The 24,558-nt window shown below is 35.1% G+C and overlaps 1 protein-coding gene and 1 pseudogene across 1 annotated transcript; both read right to left on the bottom strand.

Annotated features, from left to right (window-relative positions):
- Positions 1-7,809: 7,809 nt before the first annotated feature.
- Positions 7,810-9,025, bottom strand: LOC142643235 (heat shock cognate 70 kDa protein-like; annotated as a pseudogene).
- Positions 9,026-20,220: 11,195 nt separating this feature from the next.
- LOC142642132 (GDP-L-galactose phosphorylase 2-like) lies at positions 20,221-24,053 on the bottom strand. Its single transcript, XM_075816485.1, has 5 exons — positions 23,674-24,053; positions 21,900-22,333; positions 21,486-21,671; positions 21,127-21,387; positions 20,221-20,562 (listed from the first exon to the last, which is right to left on the bottom strand). Exons 1-5 carry the CDS (start codon positions 23,810-23,812, stop codon positions 20,230-20,232), a joined length of 1,353 nt encoding a protein of 450 aa, XP_075672600.1. The 5' UTR covers positions 23,813-24,053; the 3' UTR covers positions 20,221-20,229.
- Between the last annotated feature and the right edge of the window lie 505 nt (positions 24,054-24,558).

The raw sequence follows: 24,558 nt of genomic DNA, 5'->3' as shown, positions 1-24,558 counted from the left end.
GAAGTAATGCAACATCTAACAATACTAGATATCGCCAAGAGCCTTGTAGCTCAGTGGCATTATCTAGTTCTCCCAGTCCCATAGAGTTGAACTTTACTTTCCCCTCCCCCACTTAATGTTAAATACACACACACACAAACAGCTTTCGACTTTGTCAATCAAAAACTCCATCTCATGGTAAGAAATAATGAATATGAAATTCACCTCAGGAGTGCTTCTTGGATAATGAATAGAACCCGACTGCAAAATCCGTCTCTTCCATCAATAACAAGTGCTTTATGGTCATATGCCACAGAGGTAGATTGTCCTTTCTCCCAATAATAACCTTCAAAGACTAAAACAACTAGTAGAGCTATTACTCTCACTTTCTTGCTTCCCATAATTCGAATTCAATAAAGCTCACAATACCCAGAATGGCAAATATAGTGAAGTCTAAACAGACTTAGCAAGACAATCCCGACAGCTCAGCAACATTCTCAACCAATACTAGGACAAGGCTGTTTTCACCAACATGAGCAAAGTTTAATACTTTAAAAAAAGACCTAAAAAAATTGAAAAATCAATTCAGCTTAATCAAAAAACAACATTAACAGCATGACAAGGTAGTTAACAAACCTCTTTTTCAAGATTCACCAATTTTGTGTTTGTAACCCTCGTGTAATGTTTGGGCGGGGGAGGAGGCTGCGGGGCATCATCCTTAAGCTCATCATCGTGCTGCAAAGACATTAGATGCATACAATCAATATTCTATGTAATGATAAGAAAAAAGTGAACTGCAAAATATATCATTACATTGGAATTAATGTTATCATACCATAGAGCTGCCTTTGTGTCCTATTTTGTGTCCACCAGTCCCACAAGTGGGTGCTCTTCTAGCACGTTGCGGTCTACCTCATGGGGGTGAGGGTTGATGAGGGGGATGCTCGTCTGGTACATCAGTGTCAATCCCAACCGGAGGTCCTAAAGGGTCGGATGAGGATGAGGTAGATGGGTAATGATGCTTTGTATAGCTAGGAGTGGGGATCATTGTCATGGGCAAAGTGGGTGCACTGGAGCTAGTGGGTGGGTATGAGGGTGTCTTAGGGTGCTAGGAGGGGTAATATGAAAATCAATACCAAGATCAAAACTGGGTTGCGAAGGTGGGGTGGGTGAAGGGAGCTCGGGCTGAGGAGATGCATCTACCATGGGTGGAGGGACCTCAGACTGAGGAGATGCATCTGGGATGGGTGGAGGGACTTCAGGTGGAAGAGATGCGTGCAGGATGGGTGTAGGTACCTCAAGACTAGTTACAACCCGAAGGGTTGTTGTATACCGACCACGGCCCCTAGCTGCACTTGTGCTTGGGCTTGCAGTAGCAAGCCGACCATGGCTTGGTGTACTTAGGGGTCCTGCACTTGTGCTTGGGGTTGCAGCAGCTGCTGATTTAGTCTTATGCCATTCTTTGCCAGCCCATTTGCTGCAGGACCAACACAAAGCCCAACCATAGCATTTAGGATGCACCGAACGTGGTCGTGTCTTGGGCTGCCTTCAGGAAGCATCTCCAACAGTGCATATGGCTTTCAATCTGAAACAGAGAAATGACCAGTACAATCAGATTTGAGACATTTACATATCAATTACAAAATGGATAATATAGTACTTGTTAATTCCATATTCAAATACTCAACTGAAAATTAGAACTTTGAGATTATTATCTACTCAAATACTTAACTAAGAACTAAAAGTTTTATTAGAATACTTTAGGTAATAGAAAGTCTTTTTAATTGGATGTCAGTCAGATCAAACCAGATTTGTTGAAAAAAGAAATCAATTGATTCTACATTCATACATGTACTGAAGAAAAAACAAAGTAGTCAATAAAATCTAATTAGAACACATTACCATTATATGTAATTTAGTGCTGTTTTGGTCGACATACTTTCGAGTGACTGAACGGTACCAGCGGTAATAGGCAAGATCGTGGGGCATCTCACCCATCTGAGGAGGTGCATGGCAAAGTCGTTGTTGTCTCATACCCCATGAGAGGATATACGGTACATGCTCCTCCCTCCCATTTTTTCCACCTTCCCACGCAAGTCTATTCCATGCAGTTTTTGGTTGTACACAACATGGTCAGGCCGCTCCTACGCCAACCCAAATTGTCGAAGGACACGGTCTGAGTGGTGTGTCTCTACTATGCAAAAACACACAAGTGGCACCCTTGCCATCCACATATTCCTCCCTGCAACGCAGAACGCAAGAAGGTGGCCTAAGTCTGCCTCATATGGCTGCCACATAATCAACAATAGAAACAAAAAACAATTATCATAACATCTTAAAATGTGCAACAAGGGAAAATACAAAGATAAAGGGGAAAAAAAAAAAGCAATGATTTTAACATATTCTTAAGGAAAATTATACATACGGATCCAATCTTTAGGCAAGAAAAAAACAAAGAAATGAAACATCAGTGAAGTCAGTTAACTAAATATGATGAAACTGTTTAGTATTTGATTCAAAGGAACCCCCAACATGTTTATCCTGAACCCCTGTTTCTCATTGAGCTTTTGTGGGTGCTAATAATGTAAATATGGTCTAGTTTTAGTGGCTCAACCATTGGCACAGAATCCTATACATAGAGGTTCTTTTGCAAAGGCAATTACATAGGAACTTTATTATCTAAAATTGACATGAAGGGAGAGGGTCCCTTCTAGCACTGCCAAAGGATGACAGGCACACAAATGAGACAGCAGGTACTTTCAAGTAACTGCAAAGCTTGATCATGGCCTAAAACTTAAGCGGACACCCTAGGCTTTCAACTACTGAACCTGTGATAATAATATTTATTTAGCATAACCAAACAGAATTTTTGTATATTATTACCTGGTCCGGCTTCATTCTAACTAATTGCTCGCGATAGTGGTTCAACGCCATGCCGGGTGGCCTACTCTTCGAGCTTGGCACCCGTACCCACCTATAGTTACGAGCAAATAATATAAGATAAGATAATACTACTTAGTTACGAAGAAGAGTGAATTCCATAACACACTGAATATCATGAAAATACTTACTTAAATGCAAGGGGAGCATTTGGCCATGGGCCATAATCACATCCAGGTAGGGGCTTTATTCTCGGGCACAAGAATGGCAACCTTGCCCATACCCAATACTGGACCAATTGCAATGCCCCCCCCCCCCAATCTGTGATGACTCTTTATGGTTTGCCCGACACAACTCTCTATACAACCATGCCAGGCAACCACTACCCTAACTATACTGTCGCGGATCACAAAGGTTCCACAGGAACTCCAAGAACATCAGATGCACCCTATCTCCCAACTTGTCCATGAAAATCTTATCCCCTAGTAGCGCTAATATATAGCACCGGGCATACTGATGTATCTGCATCTCCATTGCATCATGACGCAGTGGCTCTTCAATGCGCTCAACAAGGCAACTGATGAGAATTCTTTGCCCGCCAAAGTTTTGTTGTCATTCTGTGGAACTCCAAAACCAAGCAACTTCACACACAGTTGCCTCCAATCCCCATCCTCCACAGCAGTCAGCCCAATCAAGACGTCACCGTCTATAGGAAGTCCCAAAATGACCTCCACATCTTATAGGGTGATTAGCATCTCACCATGTGGAAGATGGAACATATGGGTCTCCGGCCGCCATCACTCAACTAGGGCCGATATTAGGCAGTGATCTATCTCTCTAGAAGAGACCCTAAACAATCCTTCTAGCCCCACCAACTTGATAATGTCAATCACCCGATTATCTTGCATCGTTATGTTTGCCATCTCCTTAGCGCGACCAACGCACTTAAGTGGGCCTAGGTCCTGCAAAATCGATAAAAATTATAGCGGTTGTTAGAACTAGATATACAACTTTGAAAGAACTTGCTAAAAGTCAAAGAGAACGCAAAATTAAAGCGGTTGTTAGAACTAGATATTTCACCTCACCATTCCAAATGTCCTCTGATTGATGATTTTGTTGTTGCGTCAGCAATGAAGGAAATTCTGGACCAGAGCGCACAATCTCTGGCTCCTTATCGTTCCGAGGCTCCATACTGCAAAGAATGCTACTGTTCTACCATACATAGTGGCAGACATACATTATTTGGTGTGAGAGTCATCATAAATCAAGCATTACCACAACACACAATGATTTCACATGAATGAAGATATAAAAAATAGTTTACTGCATAAAAGATTTGAAATATTACAGCTGAACCACCTCTGATCCTCTAAATGATGCTGTAATATTTGCATAAAAAAATAGATAAAATCAATCTATAAGTTAAAGAAAACCAAAACAGGAAGAACAAATTGAGTACGCAAGTAGTGGCCTGACTAGACAAGCTTGTGGTGTGTATCACTTTTGAAGCCTACCCTTTCCTTTAATTACATGCTCAAATTATCTACTGACAATTTAACTCTACTTGCTATAATAATTTTGAAACTGTCTTACATTATGAAAAATTCAGATTTTGTTTGGGCATCCCATCCTAGTTTTTGACTGCTTTAGCTTTGCACATCCACGACCTTCTAATTACTTATCGGATCATGGTTGCAAGATGAGAGCAAAACTTTACATAAAATAGTCCTCATATGATGTCTAGCACCTCTCTCCACTCTTATATATATATATATATATATATATATATATATATATATATATATATATATATATATATATATATAGTTGGCCAAAAGAAGGAAGGATGCACCACAAAATAGTTTTTCAAATTCATCTAGAGGATGTTTATATAATCCTAACTGCTTAAGCCAACTAAACCCTACCACTACTATGAAAAATTCTAGTTAACCTCCTCTTGATTTTTGACCCACTACTATACAACAGCAAGAACAACAATCAAGCATTAATCTCATATAGCACTCCCATGTATTCTTTTTCTCCATTCTATCATATCCAAGACCATACTCCTTGTAACCTCATTTTCTAGTTTCTTACTCATACCAGTTAACAACTAAGTAAAGAACTAAACAGAATCCCCAATTCTAATAACACCAATAGAATTCTAAACATGGTAGTCTCTCATAGATGTATGAATAAAAATGACAACTTGACAATGAAACAGAGCTTCCAGGAATCACATAAACAATAAAGCATCATATTTCATAAAAACAAAGAGAATCCAATATAATAAAAAAATAAAAAAAAGTTTGAAACATATGAAACATTCATTAATGGATTCCTAACAACTTTATGACAAAATGTACAGAATCTGAGTACAAAAAACCATAAATGTTAATACAAAAAACCATAGATGTCAATTACAAAAATTCAATTTACATTCAATAAATGCAGAATCAGAAAATTATAAAATAAAAGCAATGATATCAATAATTTCATAACAACAATTCACACTAATTTCTACGTGGCTAAATTTGTCCTCATATGATTAAATATCAATAAAAAAAATCATTTTTTTATTCATTTTCCAAACAACCAAACAAAATAATATACATTCTTCACTAAAATGACAAATGATCATTTCCTACCTAAAACCTCAATTTTTTTTCTTGGAAACCAAACACGAATCACCAAAACCAAAAAGATCCGAAATTGAAAAACGAAAAACCCTAGTTAACATCATGAAATTCCAAAATCTAAAATTGGAGAAAGAGAGAGAGAGGAATCTAAGAAGCAAAAATGACAATGTATTGAGTAGAGAAAGAGAGTACCTTCGACACGGTGGGTCAATCGGAGCAGTATTGAGAGAGGAAACAGTTTGAGTTACTGATTGAGGAAACTGTTTCAGACTGAGTGAGAAAACTGTTTTAGACTAAGTGATTTACTCGAGTGAGTAAGTGAGTGAGTGAGTTTGAGAGGGCGGAGCGAAGTTTGAGTGAGTGAGAGTGTTTGATTGTGAGTTTCAGTTTTAGTGTGTTTGAACTTTGAGAGTGTGAGAGTGTGACTGTGAGTTTTAGTACGTTTTTGGTATATGGTCTGCAGATCTCAAGTTTTAGAAACTTGATTTCTACGTGGCTAAATTTGCTCTACGTGAAAAATTTGTCCACGTAAGGGTATCTACAAAAACACTAAAATCGAGCTTTAGAAGCTCGAGTTCTAATATAATCTCGAGTTTTTAAAATTCGAGATGTTAGTTTCCAACTTTCTTTTTAAATCTAACAACTAACGAAAATTTTAGATATTTAATGCTAAATGGAAAAAAAATTCACAACAAATGTTTTGAAACATTTCTGTATGCACTGATCTTATGAGACCATATGTGGGACCCACATGTCATGAGACAAGAGTCTCATGAGACTTGCTTAGGAGATATCACCTCAAATACTTGAGAGAATCACCTACAGGCCCAGCTGAAAGAGTGTCAATAAAAAGGCTTTTAGAGGGTACTGGGTTTATGTGGAGTATGTGAGTTTTAAGTTTTGGGCTTTTTTAATGTCCCCCACCTATTGATATTTCATTACAATGGCTCCATATCTTCCGGGCCGAAGTAAAGAAAAACCCCACTAAAGGGAAATTTGAAAATAGTATTTTTTTTTTTTTAAACATTAATTTTATATACCCACAATGTATTAAAATTATTTAGGAATTTAACTTCGACACTTAAAATTATGTTCTCAAAATATGATTTTATTAAAAAAAAAGATACTAATCAATGCTAATTTAAATAATTATTATCAAAATAATATTATATTTGCTGCGTTTGCCCTTCATTATCTCATGGTTTTCCATTAACTCTTTACCAGATTGAACAAGGACTTTATCTTTAAGGTCAAAGAACAAATAAAAAATTCAAGAATAGGAAAAAATATAGTAAAATTTAAAACTAAATAACTGAATGAAAATTCAAATTAGGATATATATATTCAATACTAATAAAATATAAATAAAGAAAAAAAACTAACTAATTATTTCTTAATACATCTCTAAATAAATATCTATCAAGATTGAACTAGGAATTTTTTTTTTAATATCAGAAATTATTTATGATTAATTTTACGTTACCTTTGATAACAATTTTCAGCTTGAGAGTACAAACTTATCAAGTTCATTATAAATCATCTTTTCATTTTGGTTCAAAGCCCAATTTTGATAATACTCATAGTTAAAAAAGTCAAATAATATAATTGACTTTTTCATAATCTATATATCAAATATATGGAAAAGCCAACTATTATATATATATCTTTTAACTAAAAAAAATACTAATTAGCGCTGTCAAACAAATTAGTATAATTCGTAATCTCAATGGCAACCAACAAATTTTGATCATTTATTGGCATGTGCCTGTAGTAGCATTGCCATTTATTACAAAATACAAAATTTACTTAGATTAAGTTAAGTTAGAGTAGAATTTTATCTTGTATCAAAAAAAAATTTACTGGGTCTTAAATCAAAATTAATCCTCTTCTCCAAAACAAAAACAAAAAAAATCAAAATCAAAATTAATCCTACTTCAATTTAATTTGACTTTGCTTACTATAAATTTTTTGGGCAAAGTTCCATGTCCTTTTCAAACGTTGTTGTTGGTAAACATGTTTCGTTTTGCCAAATATTATTCCGCAAATGGTTTCGTTTTTAAGTTGCCGTATATTATAATTATAGGTTGTTGTCTTGTTGAGACTTTTGAGAGTTGAGAGTGTGAAAAGAAGAGATAGAAAAAAAGAATGGTATGAAAATTGAAAAGTGGGCCGCACTAGTATATTAATGTCTAGCCACGTTCCAATAAGAAAGATTAACATATCAAACTGTCGGTAGATCGATTAGGGATATCGCTCGCTGGAGTTTGGTCCGATAGCACATCCCATTCGACCCAAGTTTGGACCTATGCTATATATGTCACAGTCACAGTCCCCTTCATCTGTATTTACTCGACAAAAGTCTTCCTTCTCAGCCACTTCAATTTTTGTCCTCCCATATTCAAACCTACCTGGTGGGAATAACAGTATTTCTTGGAATCAAAACAGACATCTCTGTTCTGCGAATTGATACACCAAGGGAGAGAGGGGTGACATCAAAAAGCACGATGTCTTGAAGTTCCCCCTTTCTCATATCAATTAAGATTGAAGCTAGAACAGCTGCACCATAAGCTACAGCCTCAGCAGGATTAATGCTCTTGCAAAGTTCCTTCCCATCAAAGAAGTCTTGCAACAACTGCTGCACATTGGGAATTCAGGAAGAACCACCTGAAAGAACAACATCATGGACGCAGCTCTTATCCATCTTAGCATCAGTCAAACACTTCTCCACAATATTAATGCACTTCCTGAATAAATCCATATTGAATTCTGCAAATTTGGCACGGGTAATATTTGGAAAAAATATCAATACCATTATATAAAGAATCGAATTCAATGCAAGTCTCAATTGCAAAAGAAAGAATCCTCTTTGCTTTCTCACAAGCAGTTCTTAACCTCCTAAGAGCTTTGGAATTCCCACTAATGTCCACCTTGTGTTGCCTCTTAAATATTTCAACAAAGTGATTCACCATTCGGTTATCAAAGTCCTCACCTCCAAGGTGAGTGTCTCCAGCAACAGCCTTCACTTCAAAGATACCCTTTTCAATGGTAAGTAGTGAGACATCTGTAGTGCCACCACCCAAATCAAAAATCAACACATTACTCTTGCCACTGCTATTTGCAATCTTGTCTAGACCGTAAGCAAGGGCTGCAACAGTTGGCTCATTGATTGTACGCAGTACATTTAGGCCTGCAATGCTTCCGGCATCCTTTGTAGCCATACGTTGGGAGTCATTGAAGTAGGCGGGGACAATAACAACCGCATTCTTCACAATTTTGCCTATGTAGGCTTCGGCTATTTCGCGCATCTTTAATATAACCATAGATGAGATTTCCTCCGCAGAAAAGTGTTTCTCTTCGCCTTTATAGTTGACCACAATCATAGGCTTATCACTAGGACCTTCAATGACCTTGAATGGCCACAGGTTGATATCACTCTGAACCAAGGGATCACTGAATCTTCTACCGATCAACGGCTTTGCATCTACAAAATAATTTTCCTTTTTAAGAAACAGATGTGTCAAATCATATTATATCATATTATATTATATATAATATAAGTTGAGCTTAGATATCGTGGTTGTGCCACGTGACTTTACCAAATTGCAGAAATTTTATTAAAATTTTAGATTTTTAAAGAACTAAATAGGAGTAGTATACTACCACGACTCTAATTCATTTTTATCATTTAGTTTATCTCTTTTAAAAAAAATAAAGAAATAAAAAACTGCTTCACTTCTGCTTCATGTAAGATTGTAGGTATAGATTAATATTAGATTAATAAAAAAAAATTATAGTAAGCGTAAAATAAAAACTGCTTCATGTAACATTGTAGGTAAATTAATATTAGATTAATCAGGACTCTAATTTACTTTTATCTCTCTAAAAAAAAATGAAATAAAAAACTACATATTAATATTAGATTAATCAGGATTCTAATTCATTCATATCTCAAATTCAAAAAATTAGGACTCTAATTCATTCTTATCTCTAATTCATTGTTATCATAAAGTAAGTTGAATCACCTCTATTTCTTTTTAAAATCCCAATATTTGGAGTTGTCACCATTATACATCAATGAAACGCGTAAGAGACTAAAATGTTTCTTCGTTAAATCTGTTGCAGGTGGAGAAGAAAGAAGTGCTAGAAGCCTAGAAGATTTTTGGAACAAAAGAGTGTTGCAAAGGATTCAACAGTGTCTAAAGAAGCTAAGGTAGACTAAGTGACTATTGTCAAATCTAACAGTTGAATTATCTATTTCACTAGAGCCATACTTCATAAAATTTGTTGAACTACAATTAAATTACAGTGTTGTTTCTCAAAAAAAAAAATCGAACACATAGATGCATTGAATTTAATGTTCCTTGGCAAAGATAACTTTGTTTGTATCATATTGTTCAATACAATTATGTGTTTGAATTTAATTAGAGAACCTAAGACACATTATCTAAAGAAATGTATCTAAGTCTTAGATCAAACATAAGGAAATTACCCCCTCAAAAAAAAAATTAAAAAGGAAATTAGCTTAAACAAAAGGCAACAAATACATAAAACGTATTTAATTGATAGAAAATACTTAATATTGTAAAGGTTTGATCCAATTTAATTATTTTGTTTTCCAACATATATGTAAGTTGTCGTAGTAAATTCCAACCATAGACTATTAAATTTACATACAATTTTGCAATCTATATGGTACTTTGTTTTTTTAACTCTGTTTAATTTTTTTCTTTATTTTTTTTTTCAGGTTTGTCAAAAAAGATTTCAGGCTTCCTAAGAAAAGTTTGTAATCTAGAGGTAGAACTTTACAATTTTTCTTTTAATTAAAACAAAGGTTTTACTCCTCCTATAGTTTTATCTTTAAAAAGTGGTCAATTTTATGTTACTTTGTCTAACGATTTTAATAATTAATATTATTGCTAACAATATTGAAAATCACTTATGTGGGGGTAAAGTGGATAAAATATTTATTTGGGCCATGGGCTTGATTTGGTGGTATAAGTCTATCTGAGCAGAGCTTTTGAGGCCCACAAGCTAGTGCACACTACGAGAGGTGAAGGAGTCGTCCGAGGAAGAGTACCTCTTTGAACGGGCCCAGTAAAGGTCATGGGACATACCAAAGGATTTAGAGACAGAATTCTAGAAGATCTATTGGGTAAAAGCGTGATCCACGCAGTGGTTGGAAGGAAGAACGTGTAAGAAATATTAGAGAAGAAAAAGCTGCTACCACCGCATTAAAGACCATGCACCTACCTCCCTAGCCGCATTAATGGAGAAACGACCTCTGAGCAGTGAGGTTCAGCTTTCCAGCTGGTATTTGGAGGTTTAAAGAAGGTGCTGGATGGGACAAGTATCTAGGGAAGAGATTGGTGATGCACGTGGAAGAAAGAAGGAAGAAGAAGAGGGATACAAGAGAAGAAGAGAGATATAAAAGAGAGATGAGGGCAGAAGGAAGAGGGATGGAATACTTGAACTGTATTTGTAATATTGTTCTTAAAAGAAAGAAAGACAACACAAGTTGTCCTCGGCTTATTCCAAGAAGAGATTCATTGCTGTTCTCATCTATTGAACGCGCGGATAACAACAATCTAGTCTATTTTTCCCATTTTCCAACATTCACAGTCTAGGTTTCAAGCCCACACTCTACAAATTTTTATTATATAAGACTTTTTGGGCCTGAGTCCACCTAGCGATTGGACCGGGTACAATTTGTGCACTTACAATTTATATTATAGATTCATTAGATATAAAATTCATATGTGAATAGTTTGATACATGTAATTACAAATGATAGATAATTTTGTATTAAGGTGCTATCATTTTATATTTAATGGTTGTTATACCAATGCAATTTATTCCTTTCGATATAATAATTACTTATTTGGTTATAATAATTATATATATTCGACAAGTTTTAACATAAAACCGTGCAATGCATGGGCCTTCAACTAGTAGTAGATGAATAATACAATCTTAATGCATAAGAAGCATTATATATTGAGTTTTATTTATTTATTTTATGAGTATACTTTTTATTCGTGAATTTAAGAAATTAAAGCAAACATTAAGTAGTTCATGATCCTAATAAGATAGTATAAACGAGAGAGAACAAAGGAAAAATCAAGATTAAATTGTAAATTACACCCAAGTTTGGGGTCATTTTGATTTTACTCCCTAAAGTTTCAAAATTTCAATATGCTCCCATAACATTAAGTATCATGAGTAGTCTTCCCTCCAACTTTGTGTTGTGCCTAGTTGTCTTAAGCGCATAAGATTGGCACCGCAATGTTGCCCTCTATGCTTGAATCTTACACCTTCTATGTTTGAAATTGTATTGATTTGAACCCTATATGTTTGGACCTATCATACACCCTCTATCTTTGAAATTGTTTTAATTGATTTCGTACTTAATAGCTAATCGAATATCATTATGAGCCCTCTCCTGGAGGAAGGAGTTTTTTTACAAGGCACAACACATTGATGGAAAGCAAATCCAAATGATGATACCTGAAATTAGGAGAGCAAATCAAAATATTGAAACTTTAGGGGAGCAAAATTAAATTACCCCAAACTTTAGATATATATCAACCATTGCAACATGTACTTGAAGCTGCTTTTGATAACTCTGTGGACGTAGGCAAATTGTCGAACCACATAAATACTGTCTTGTGTGTGTAATTTTTTTTTTGGGCTTGTGTTTTCTCTTTTTTTGTTTCTCACAGGTTTGGGAATTTCGTGTTAATTCCCTACAACTAGTATCATAGCCTAGGGTTAGGTTTGAGTGGGAACAATAGCAGAGGAATCAAGAAAGGCGTCTAGAATAGAAAAGTTCGATGGCATAGACTTTGGATTTTGGAGGATGCAAATCGGGGATTATCTTTCTGGGAAGAAGTTGCATCTGCCACTTCTAGGGGAAAAACCTGCAACTATGAAAGATTAGGAATGGGCTCTTTTTGACAGACGGGTACTTGAGTTATTAGGTTAACTTTGTCTAGGTCTGTTGCACACAATGTTGTAAAGGTGAAGACCACAACAGATCTGATGAAGGCTTTGTCTAGTATGTAGGAAAAATCATCAGCAAACAACAAGGTGCATCTGATGAAAAAACTGTTCAATTTGAAGATGGCAGAGAAAGCATCAGTAGCACAACATCTGAACGAATTTAACACTATCATAAATCAATTGTTGTTTGTAGAAATTGATTTTGATGATGAGATTCGTGCATTGATCATTTTGGCTTCTTTGCCAAAGAGTTGGGAGGCAATAAGGATGGCAGTAAGCAATTCTACAGGAAAAAAAAAACTGAAGTACAATGACATACGAGATTTAATTCTGGTTGAGGAGATTTGTAGAAGAGATGCAGGCGAAACCTCAAGATTTGGTTTTACTCTAAACCTTGAGACAAGTGGCAGAGGTAATGACAGAAATTCAAATCAGGACAGATCAAAATCCAGAAATTCTAATCAAAATAGAAGTAAATCTAGATCAGGCCAACAAGTACAATGCTGGAACTATAGGAAAACGGGTCACTTTAAGAGGCAATGCAAAAGTCCTAAGAAAAAGAATGAAGATGATTCTGCTAATGCTGTAACAAAAGAGGTACATGATGCATTACTTCTTATAGTAGACGGTCCACTTGATGATTGGGTTTTGAACTCAAGAGCTTCGTTTCATACCACTCCACAGCAAGAAATCATACAAAATTATGTTGTAGGTGATTTTGGTAAGGTGTATTTGGCTGATGGTACAACCTTGGGGTATGGGAGACGTCTGAATATTGTTGCCCAATCGGTCTGTTTGGTTATTGGAGAAGGTTCGAAATATTCCTAACTTGAGGAGGAATTTGATTTCTGTTGGACAACTTGATGATGAAGGGCATGCAATATTGTTTGTTGGTGGTACTTGGAAGGTTACAAAGGGAGTTAGAGTATTGGCTCGTGGAAAGAAAAATGATACTCTATATATGACCTCAAGTCCAAGAGATACAATCGCAGTTGCTGAAGCAAGTACTGATACAAGCCTATGGCACTGCAGACTTGGTCACATGAGTGAGAAAGGGATGAAGATGCTGCTGTCAAAAGGGAAACTACCAGAATTGAAGTCCATTGATTTTGACATGTGTGAAAGCTACATCTTAGGAAAGTAGAAAAAATGTGAGCTTCTTGAAAACTGACAGGACACCGAAAGCTGAAAAATTGTAGTACACACTGATTTGTAGGGGCCTTCTCTGGTTGCATTCTTTTGAGGTTCAAGGTATTACATCACTTTCATTGATGAATCAAGCAGAAAGGTATGGGTTTATTTTTTGAAAAATAAATTTGATATATTTGAGACTTTTAAGAAGTGGAAGGCTATGGTTGAGACAAAAACAGATCTGAAAGTAAAATTTTTGAGGTCAAACAATGGAGGAGTACATAGATAGAGGGTTCAGTGAGTATTGTGCTGCACATGGAATCAAGATGGAGAAGACTATTCCTAGGACACCACAGCAGAACAATGTGGCTAAACACATGAATAGAACTCTCAATGAGGGTGGTAGGAGTAAGAGGTTGCATGCTGGATTACCAAAAACTTTATGGGCTGATGTTGTTAGTACTGCAGCTTACCTGATAAACCAAGGACCATTAGTTCCCATGGAGTTTAGGCTTCCTGAAGAAGTTTGGATTGGTGAGGTTAAGTTTTCCCATTTAAAAGTTTTTGGTTGTGTTTCTTATGTTTATATTGATTTTGTTGCTCGTAGTAAACTTGATGCAAAGTCTAAAATATGTTTTTTCATTGGCAATGGTGATGAAAAATTTGGCTATTGGTTTTTGGATGAACAAAACTTAAAAATCATCAGAAGTAGAAATGTGATATTTAATGAACAGGTTATGTACGAGGACAGGTCAATTGTAGTGCCAAATGTTACAGAGATAGATCAAAAGAAATCTGAGTTTGTCAACTTAGATGAATTGACTGAAAGTACTGTCCAGCAAAGGGGTGAAGAAGATAAGAAGAACGTAGATTCACAAATAGATCAGCGTACACCTGTAGTTGAAGTCCGTAAATCTTCCAGGACCATTAGACCTCCACAGCGTTATTGACCCGCTCTAAATTATCTCTTGTTGACTGATGGTGGTGAGCTAGAGTATTATGATGAAGCCTTGCAGGATGAAAATTCAAGCAAGTGAGAGTTAGCCATGAAGGATGAGATGGATTCCTTGTTAGGGAATGAGACATAGGAATTGACTGAATTGCCAGTAGGAAAGAAGGCTTTGCACAAAAAGTGGGTATTCAGAATTGACTGAATTGCTGCACTTTGTATTTTTCCCTGATAATAGTGAAATCCCTGCAACTCCGTAGACGTAGGCAAATTGCCAAACCACATAAATACTGTCTTGTGTGTTTGATTTTTTTTTCTTTCGCATGTGTTTTCTCTATTTTGTTTCTCACAGGTTTGGGAATTTCGTGTTAATTCCCTACAGAGAAATGGGAAGTTAAGGTGTCTTTGCACCTTTACTGATGGGATGGCGCAAATTTAAAATGTATAAAAGGTTAGAATTCTATATCATGTGCCTTGTTGCCTAAGTTGTGATATTTTTACCATGCATTTTTTCTTTCTAAATTGTGATAATGGATGCTTTGTTTCTTTACCACAATGTTAGGGCTTTGCCTATTTCACCCAGAGATTGAATTCAAAAAAAATATGTGGTAAAAGTCCCGATTTTATATCCCTCAATATTATTGTGAACTCAATTGAACATAGAATATTTAAGACCCAATACAAAAGTCATTTAATCTACGTCATTCCATCAAAATTTAAGCATAATAATCACAAAAAAATCCACGGGTAATATCTAAGAAAAATAAAACAGTCTTTTAAGGAAATTAAAAAATGTTAAGAAATTGTAATATCGCATAAAAAATAATAAGATTACAAGTAAATTATACAAATTTTATTAAAGTCCTTAAATTCATTATTTTTATGAAAATATGCATAACAAATTAATCTTCAATTGTTTTAATATAATTTTCTTTAAGGCACTAGCTAAAGAAATTTCAATGCCAATTCTAAAATAAAGTTCAAATCAAATAGCTATTTGATTTGAGTGATAAAATATTGTCTAAGTTTTAGGTTTTGTAACCAAATTTCCAACGATGCACTTTTTGGTTTGCGTGTTTATCATAATTAGTTATCATAATTTTCTTGAGTAAAATAATTTTTCGATTTAGTTATTGTTTTTTTTTTCTAGTATGTAGTTTGTTGAAATTTGGGATAGTAAAGAGTGCAATCTTACATGACATGCCAATTGAAAAGAAAGTTGAGTTTTTTGAGAGATTGATTGAAATGATAGTATTTTCTAAAATGATGTTTAATTATGTATTATTTGTTATTTGTGGGTCAAATACTTTTTATATATGCAAGGCAACTAGTGTATTCCATAAGTTTATTAGTATTATGAATAATAAATGTTCATTATTTTTCAAAAATAAAAATTTAAATGTTTAAGAAGTTTCAATAAAGAAAAAATCATCTCATAACACATTATTAAATTAAACTCACTGATCTTTCCATTACAAATATCATATAAATGCCCAATTTAAAATCAATTTTTAATAAAAATAAATAAAACTCACAAATTTTTCCTTACTCAATAATATATGACTTATTCAATTTTATATGAAAGATAGCATATATTGTGTGTATGTGTGCACACTTGCTTGCGCTCACATTTATGTCTAATGTGAGTTTCATACAATTTCATTTTGGTCCTAAAGGTCGGCCCCATAAAAAAGATTTATGGCTACGTCACTGCAAAGTTTGTATTTTGCACAGCAATACCTATATAATTACACAATTGATGAAAACAACATCAATTGAATCCTGCTTATAAGAGAACCTAGGGTTTTAGGGGGAAACAAGGAGGCAGTGAAGCAACCATTGTTTCTCACAGCAAGCGAGCAAGTGGAGGCTATTCCTTGGAGAATCGCGAAGGCTCTGGAAATAGACGAATGTAGAGGTACCAATTCTTCTTTATCAACAAATGCCTGCAAACCCATATCAAAATCATTGATTCAAACACCAACCCATTGATTACAAAGGTATACAGAGTGAGTGCAAAGTGTGTGTGTGTGTGTGTGTGTGTGTGTGAGAGAGAGAGAGAGAGAGAGTGTGTGTGTGTGTGTGTGTGTGTGTGTTACCAGTTCCAGATTCCGACCTTGAAAGGGTCAGACTTTTTGTAAGAACAAGACCTGAAGTTCTCGATTTTTCATTGAGCTAGTGTTGAGATCGAAGTAGGAGTAAATGAAGATTTCATGTTTGTTTTCGTTGCGGAAATTGGAAGAGATGATGGAAGAAAGGGATTTGGAGATTTTGAGATTTGGGAGGAAAGGGATTCGGAGAGGGTGGAAGTGAGAGAAGGAGGGGAGTGTATCAGCGGCATTGTGGATTGAGAGGTAGCTTGAGAGTTGAGAGTGATCTGAGAGTTTTTTGTGATTTAGGGTTTTTTTATTGAGGGATTTTTTTTTTTCTATTTATACTAAACCTAAGCCGCATTTACTAAAACATAGCTCTCTAGACATGTTTAAACTGAAAGAAAAATTCTGGTTTTGCATCTCATGCAAAACCCACAGCGGAAGCGACGAACTAGGGTCTATTTCATTCATGATTGATAACGTGCACTACATAAATTTCAGAATTTAAGAACAAGATAGCGTACCTTGGTGTGGAGAAATTCAAAACAAAGATTAGAAGCACTTGGGAACACTTTTAATCTTCACTCCAATTCCACTTTACGCCCAAGATGTGTGGTCTCTCAATCAGTTTTTCAAAGGGAGAATGAAAGTGTGTCTCACACTCTCTCATACACCGTTTCTTTTTCTTTTCTCTTTTTTCACTCATAAAAATTCTGTATGTTTCTCCCTTTATAACTAACTGATTATCTAATTGGGCTAGCCTATTAGGCCTTTCCAATTGGGCTTTAGTATGTGGCTTGGAGTGGGACCAAAAGGGACCAATAAGACACTAGCTCCAATGGGCCTTGGACTTTTCCGTCAACTCTTGACAAGTCCAAAGTTACCATTAATTATATTTAATACCACTATATAAATATAATTGCACTCTAGGCCTTATTAATAAATTATATCCCAAGACTTTATTAAACACGTAACCCCTTCATAAAATATTCGTAGTAACACAAAGTCATAAATATAGACTGCCACTTTGTAAATTACTACATCTTATCCTTGAGTACCCGGTTTAATTCTTTAAAGTTATTCATTATATATTTATGAAATCCAATTTCATAAATATATACTTTAGCAATTTCTTACTAAAGTGGTTAGGCCTAACTCTCTGAATAACTGAACTATTAAACTTATCTCAAGGGAATATTTTATATCTCCATCAAGAGACTATGAATTCCATCTTGAGAATATATGTTCCATCAACACTAAATCTGGCTGCCCAATATACTGAGGTTTTGACCGTTATTTCAGATCTCACTCCTGATATATCAAAGCAACCTACACTTCATGATCAGGTCCATTATTCTCTCAGGATTAAGAGTTCATGCAAATAGAAGTCGTGAGATTTATTATTCATTTGACAGTCGTTAGAAGAATAATAAATCTCACAGTGGTCCTGTTCAATATGTTTTAACTCTTAAAACATATCAACATATCAACTAGAAGCTTCCACTTCCATGATCAAGACAAATCATCTTAGTTGACACGTTATAGTCTTCGCAGATGAAATGCCCAATTTCATCACCGACTACGAACTATTAATTCTGAGTTTACAAAGAACTTGTGATTTACATCTTCTGTGACTTTTCACATAAATCACATACAATGCATCTCATGGACTATATGATAATGTCCCATATTCACGTAATCACTATTTTAGATAATAATAAAATAACTTTATCAAATACAATATTAAGTCATACATCATGTCTTACATAATGTCATACATAATATCATACATAGCATCATACAATAGGATTTAAGGGCACTAATCCTAACATAAACTGCGTTGAGTAAAACCCAGCTCTATACATATTGAAGCCGCCTTTAACAAAAGCAGCTCTATACATGTTTAAGCTGCGTTTTTCAAAACGTAGCTCCATAAACCTTTAGTCGCGTTTAATCAACGCAACTATGGGATATATTGAAAAAAAAAAATCCTCGAGCTTAAGTCCTACCCAGCTAAACGCAGCCTCAGCATCACAAACGCGGCTTCAGAGCTGGTCTATAGCCACATTTAGTAAACGCGGCTATACGTCTAGGGGTGGAGCTATGTTTTTCAAAAACGTGATTCAAATTACCTCTTGTAGCTACATTAAAACGCAACTAAAAAATGTAGCTAAAAAACACATTTTTTGTAGTGTTAGTAAGGTTTCAATCAAGAATGGTTGATATGTCTTGATTCAAGCCACGATCAAGTGGATTAAAAGGCAATACAAAAAAAGTGAAAATATATAAAATGTGCACTGACAGGTCCAATGTGCATCAAAAATTCATTTGAAGAAAATATATTATATACCGCTAATAAGATCATAAGGCAGCACAAAGTTCTGAATAATTGTCAAAAACCCTATTAACCCAACTGTAGAGAGGGAATATTCCTGATCTATCACAAGCTGACACATCATACTACCAAATCCACAAAATACAGCCAATTACAAAGCGCCATGTATTGCTGCTAGGTTTTGCTATCACTATTCAAAAACCAACAGAAATTTGCCGAGTGTCATTGAAATAGGGGCATAAAATGCATACAAAGAAAGAAAAAATCACGCATCAGCATGTGTAAGCAATGACATCAGTAGCCCTGTACGTGTAAACGATGACATAAGCGGACCAATTAAGCTGTGACATGTGTCACTAATCAAACTTCACCACGTGTCTCTCACCCACCCCCAAACTCCTATAAATAGAAGTCTTCCTAAGGCATTAAAGGGGACACCAAGCCATCTAGAGCACAAGCAGCATCAGAGAAGATTCAGAAGTATAGAAGCTCTACTAGAATCAAGCCCTAAAGCCTCTAGGAACTTCGAAAACTTCAACCTCAAATACGAAGAATATTCGAAGCAAAATCATCCAAACTACCTGCCTAGATCTCAAAGGTCACTAGAATCAAGCTCAAAAGCCTCTAGAACCCTCAACAAAACCACAAATCAGTAAAACTTTGCAGATTCAAGCCTCTAAAGCCCTGAAGAACTTCCACCACAAACCTTTGAAGATGAAGAACACGAAGAAAGCAAAAGAACAAAAGATTTCTAACAAGCTCATAGCCAGAGATTCATTGTAATTCTATTTCAAGGATCTTCAATTCATTCTTCAGGCAAATTGAAGTATATTCGGTGTTCGAATCAAAATCACATTACCACAATTCCAATCAACAAATCTTTCAAGGAGATCGAATCAGAGGATCACTCTTATGTAATTACAAAGAATTGTACCACATATTCATCAATACAAATTCGCATTTGTAAAACTATTTTACTTGCTTTTATGATTTATTTCAAACTAGAAATTTAGCCGTCTACACCAACGTTTTCAACACTATTTCTTGCTGAATATAGAGTGTCCAGTATATATATGTACAACAGCAATATATATGTACAACAGCAACAGTGTCTAACTATGAAAAAACTACGAGACATCTAATTGCGAGCAACAACAAATTATTGTAGTTTCTTTGCAAAATAGGCAACATTTTATTGTAGCAAGCCAGCCAATGAAGAACCTATCATTGATGAACTGAACAGTCTCGAGGTAAATGTGGGGCAGCTGGACGAGCAGGTGTCTTGTAAAGAGATTCTTTTTCGTTTATGCTTCTCTCTTCCACATTTGCCTTCTGCAACCCTGCTGCTTCAAATACATAATCCTTCACCTCTTGAAACCTTACTTCTGATAAAGAAACCTCAGCAAGAAGTCTCCATGCATACGCCTCTGATGTATCATCAAAATCCTTCCTTCTTTTCAATACTATGTGTCCGCTGATCTCCCATACCGCTGGGTTTACTTGAGTGTCCAATATCTTTTGGCTTACTTCTCCAAGTGCTTGTTTCTCAGCAAAACACTGAACATACACGTGAAGCAAGTATATCAGTTCTTTCGCCAAAAGAAAAACACAAGTATTAATATTATTATGTAATTCAGTTGTTACAACTAGTGGGGGAGGGGGATTTCAAATCTTGCTTCTCCTTTTAAAAAAGACCAAAAATTGACACTTGAGTTAATAAGAGTATTGACAAAAGCACAATTATTATTGAGAGACGCTCAACAAAGTATCACCTTTGGGCATGTCGTGGCACAAAACATACAAAAACCAAGTAACTTTTTAACAATAAATTTAGGTACACAATGTTTTTCAAGATAATTAAATATGAAATGTTGTAATTGGTGCAAAATAAAAACAGTATCAGTGATTAAACCAAGTAAAAGGAATACTGTTTCAATCACAAGAAGTTATTTCAAAATTTGTGAAAAAATGTTATATCCTTAACATTAGTCTAATTTTAATGAGTCACAAATGAGTGTTTCAATAAAAGGAGAAGCCTGAACTGAAGTCTAATTTAAACCCCACAAAGCCACTAAGAACATACACGAAGTCAACAAATATGGTTATAAGAAATAACAATACCTGAGGAAACAAAAAGATCCTTTTCCCACAATCTGAGATGAGCACATTGAAAGGGATATTTTTGTTCTGCAGGCAAATGCAAGAACTAGCAACTACATCAGATAAATCCTTTATCGTATTTCCACCCTCGAAAACAAGACCTCGTGTTGGATAATTCCACAGCTCTGAAACAACCACTCCTTTATCGCACAGCCCCGTCTCCTCGCCTACTCTTCGGTTTGGAGCTTTCTCAACTGGTAAGGGCACTGCCAAGTAATATGCCTGTAATCAAGTAGAACAATAACAAAATTTGAATCTATTTGATCTTGTATCAGAAATTTTTAAATAGGCCAATTGGATAGGAAAAGATAGATATATACTTGGTAGTGCAGGTGGTTAATAGTGGCAAAAGCACCCAAGCTGTTGTAACCCACTCTAAACAAGGGATCTGCTGCTTCTCTAGCCATATGAACTGCAAATAAGAAGCTCTTATGGTCGATCCTCTGTGGCAAGTAGTCGAGAAGCCGAGGTATCATTAGAACATGCCCATACTCAATAGGGCTCACCTGAAAATCAAATTAAGTTCATATCCCAGTTAGTCAAGACAAGTATATAATTAAGTTCACAAATAATGGCTGAAAGTTGGGGGAGTGGCAAACACTTTTTAAAAGACTTCGTCCAAACACAAAGTAAAGGTCGAAGTAGAACATTAAAAAGCATATAAATAAGGTCATATATAATCTAACAAAAGAACAAAGTAGCTACTTTTGTTATAGATCATTGTGCTTAATTACATTGATGGCAATAACGGTAGGAGAGTTCAAATCTGAAGCTATATCTGCGCTAGGGAAGAAGTGGCTCTTGTTGTCATTGCTTGGTTCAAACCTGAACAGCACTTCTTCTTGGCCAACTTTGGTGAAGTTGAATTTATTGTCATCAAAGGGCTGAAGAACCTGATCAACTCGAAATTCAGTGAGCCGTTTCTTCAGGTGGCGACCTTCGTTTAGCTGGGCAATAAATCCGTATTTCCCAGGGATAACCTTTGTCTCACAATTGGTTACGTCGTAGCGAAAAAGGCCACGCCTCATTCGATCCTCCCACTGTCCAAGCAACAAATTGTGAAGGAAAAATACCTGAGGTAGTTCTTCAGACGAATTCACATTCACATTTCCATCTTCAATTGGATGCTCGCTGTCTATCTTGAACGTATATAGAGGAAGTTTTGAGACTGAAAACCAGAAATAATTAAGACCCAATAAACAAACAATTTGCTAAGAAAAAATTAACATAACAATGAACATGGTATATGCTTGTTTGGCCAAAAACGTAATTTAAAAAATGTCTTTTGCAATCATTTTTAGTATGTTCTTTTGTTTGCTTTGTGGAAGCTAGTTGTGTTTGATCCGGATTATGACCTGACCCGAAATAATGTTGTTGTGGTTTTTAATGGGAAATTTGAGAAAATTTGTTGGCCCGTCTTTGTATCCCATTGTGAATCCTATGTATAGGATATAAAAAATTGTTGTTTTGGAGATTAGGGTTATTGATGTCGTTTTTTAGAGAGAATTTGTATTGCCGCACTCTGTATTTTTTTAGAATAGTATTTTTCTGAGAATGGTGAAATCCCTGCAACTCCGTGGACGTAAGCAAATTTGCTGAACCATGTAAATACTGTCTTGTGTGTGATTATTTTTTTCTTTGGCGTATATCTCACAGGTCTGGGAATTTTGTACATATTCCCTTCATGCTTATCATATTTATTATTTCAGTATGTTCTTTAATTTCCAAATTTAATTAAATGGATAACATCACTAAATTCAATTTTATTTTTCTAATTTGATAGTCAGAAGCCAAACAACCGAACAGACTCTTAGCTTAGTTTATGTCTATATGATTTTCCTGAAAGAGGTTTAAACATAAGTTAAGTTAAAAGTCTCTTTGGCATGCTGACTACAAATTTGAAAAATAAGTATATGCTTAGTAATAGCTTTTTTCTTTTAACCTTTTAGTTTATTTGTTAATGCTATTTCTTTCCATATATAATTAGATATAACTATACTTTAACATTTTCAAAAAATCAATAATAAGTTTTCCAAAAAAAAAAAACCTTCAAATGCACTTTATATTATCATAGTAATAATAAAAGTTTAACAATAATAAAAAAAATTAACAATAAAATTAAAACTATCCTTAAAATCCAATTAAATATAAGTCTTTCTCCACCCAAGTTTTCTCTTCCTCTAAGACTTTTCTTTTAAAGAGGCAGCAAGACTCTTTTTAAAAAAAAACAAAAACAAAAGCCAAAAGACTTGTAGCTGAATTGGCAACTCTCCATATACAAAGTGTTTGGGGGTCTAAGAAAAAAGGGTTCGAGTTGCAGGGTTAGCAGTATGTTGTAATTATTTCTTTTTAAAAAAAATACTAACAATTATCAAATAACTTATTTTGAGGGCAGCAAACAATAACTTAATCCAGAAGTGACTTTGCTCCAAAACAATCAAAGAGCAGTAACTTATACATTAAAATTGAAAAGCACATGCAATCATGCATTATTTTATACATACATACCAGGTAAGCAGCACTTTCCCAAGCAATTCCTTGTGCACCCTAAGGCTCTCTCAGAATTATTATCATCATTATTATTGTCCTCCTGGTAATTCGAAACCACTGTTGGAACCCTCTTGATAGTCAGCACCCTCGTCATCATCTTGAAACGTTCTCAATCACACACACACACCAAAACCAAGACCTCCAACTCTCCCTCTTCTTGTGTGTATATATTTGTATAATATTGCACAGAAAATAAATATATGAATATATGGATGTTTGTGAGCAAAACGAGTCGGTACTAAAAAGAAAGGGACCCAAAGAGAGAAAAAAGACAGTTTCACAGCTTCTACTTCTTAAAAACAAGAGAAGGGTCTCTTGTGCCTAATAGGAAGAGTTCTTTTCTGGGTTTCTCTGAGTTATTAGAGTTCTTTTCTCCCTGCGGCTGTGAGCAACCAAGTCTTTGCTATTTTCTCAAAGTCTCTTAGCGACTGCCTTTCCGTGTCTGTCTCTGCTTCTCTTCTTCTTCTTGGTCTTTCAATGGTTTGTGTGGCGGTGCGGTTGCCCTCCTTGTTTTTATAGAATACTGAATACCACAAGTCCCAAAGAAAATTACTTCATATTTATAGTCTTTGGGATGAGATAGTAATAGAATGGGTTAGGGAGCACTTTAACTTAACATGTCAACTACGTGTTTCGTTAATCACCAGAGCTCATCCATCGTTTTTTTGGACCCTTGATCTTTCTTTAAGCGGTGGACAGGCATCTGAGTTGACTTTGGATTTCAATTATAGTAATTATCGTATTATATATTTACTATATAATAAAAATTGAGCTTAACCGTCCTAGTTACACTAAATATCTATTCTTATTGATTAATAAATTAATTTCATAAATTAAAAAATA

Source organism: Castanea sativa, chromosome 7, assembly GCF_040712315.1.
Source record: "Castanea sativa cultivar Marrone di Chiusa Pesio chromosome 7, ASM4071231v1".
NCBI classification, from domain to species: domain Eukaryota; kingdom Viridiplantae; phylum Streptophyta; class Magnoliopsida; order Fagales; family Fagaceae; genus Castanea; species Castanea sativa.
Note: the sequence above shows the minus strand (reverse complement) of the source record. Positions and strands in the feature narration are given on the sequence as shown.

Coding starts and splice junctions, on each gene's coding strand:
- LOC142642132 (XM_075816485.1), bottom strand. CDS start 23,812: ATGATGACGAGGGTGCTGACTATCAAGAGGGTTCCAACAGTGGTTTCG. Junction 22,334..23,673: donor GGGAAAGTGCTGCTTACCTG/GTATGTATGTAT, acceptor TCTGGTTTTCAG/TCTCAAAACTTCCTCTATAT. Junction 21,672..21,899: donor CTACCGTTATTGCCATCAAT/GTAATTAAGCAC, acceptor TTTGATTTTCAG/GTGAGCCCTATTGAGTATGG.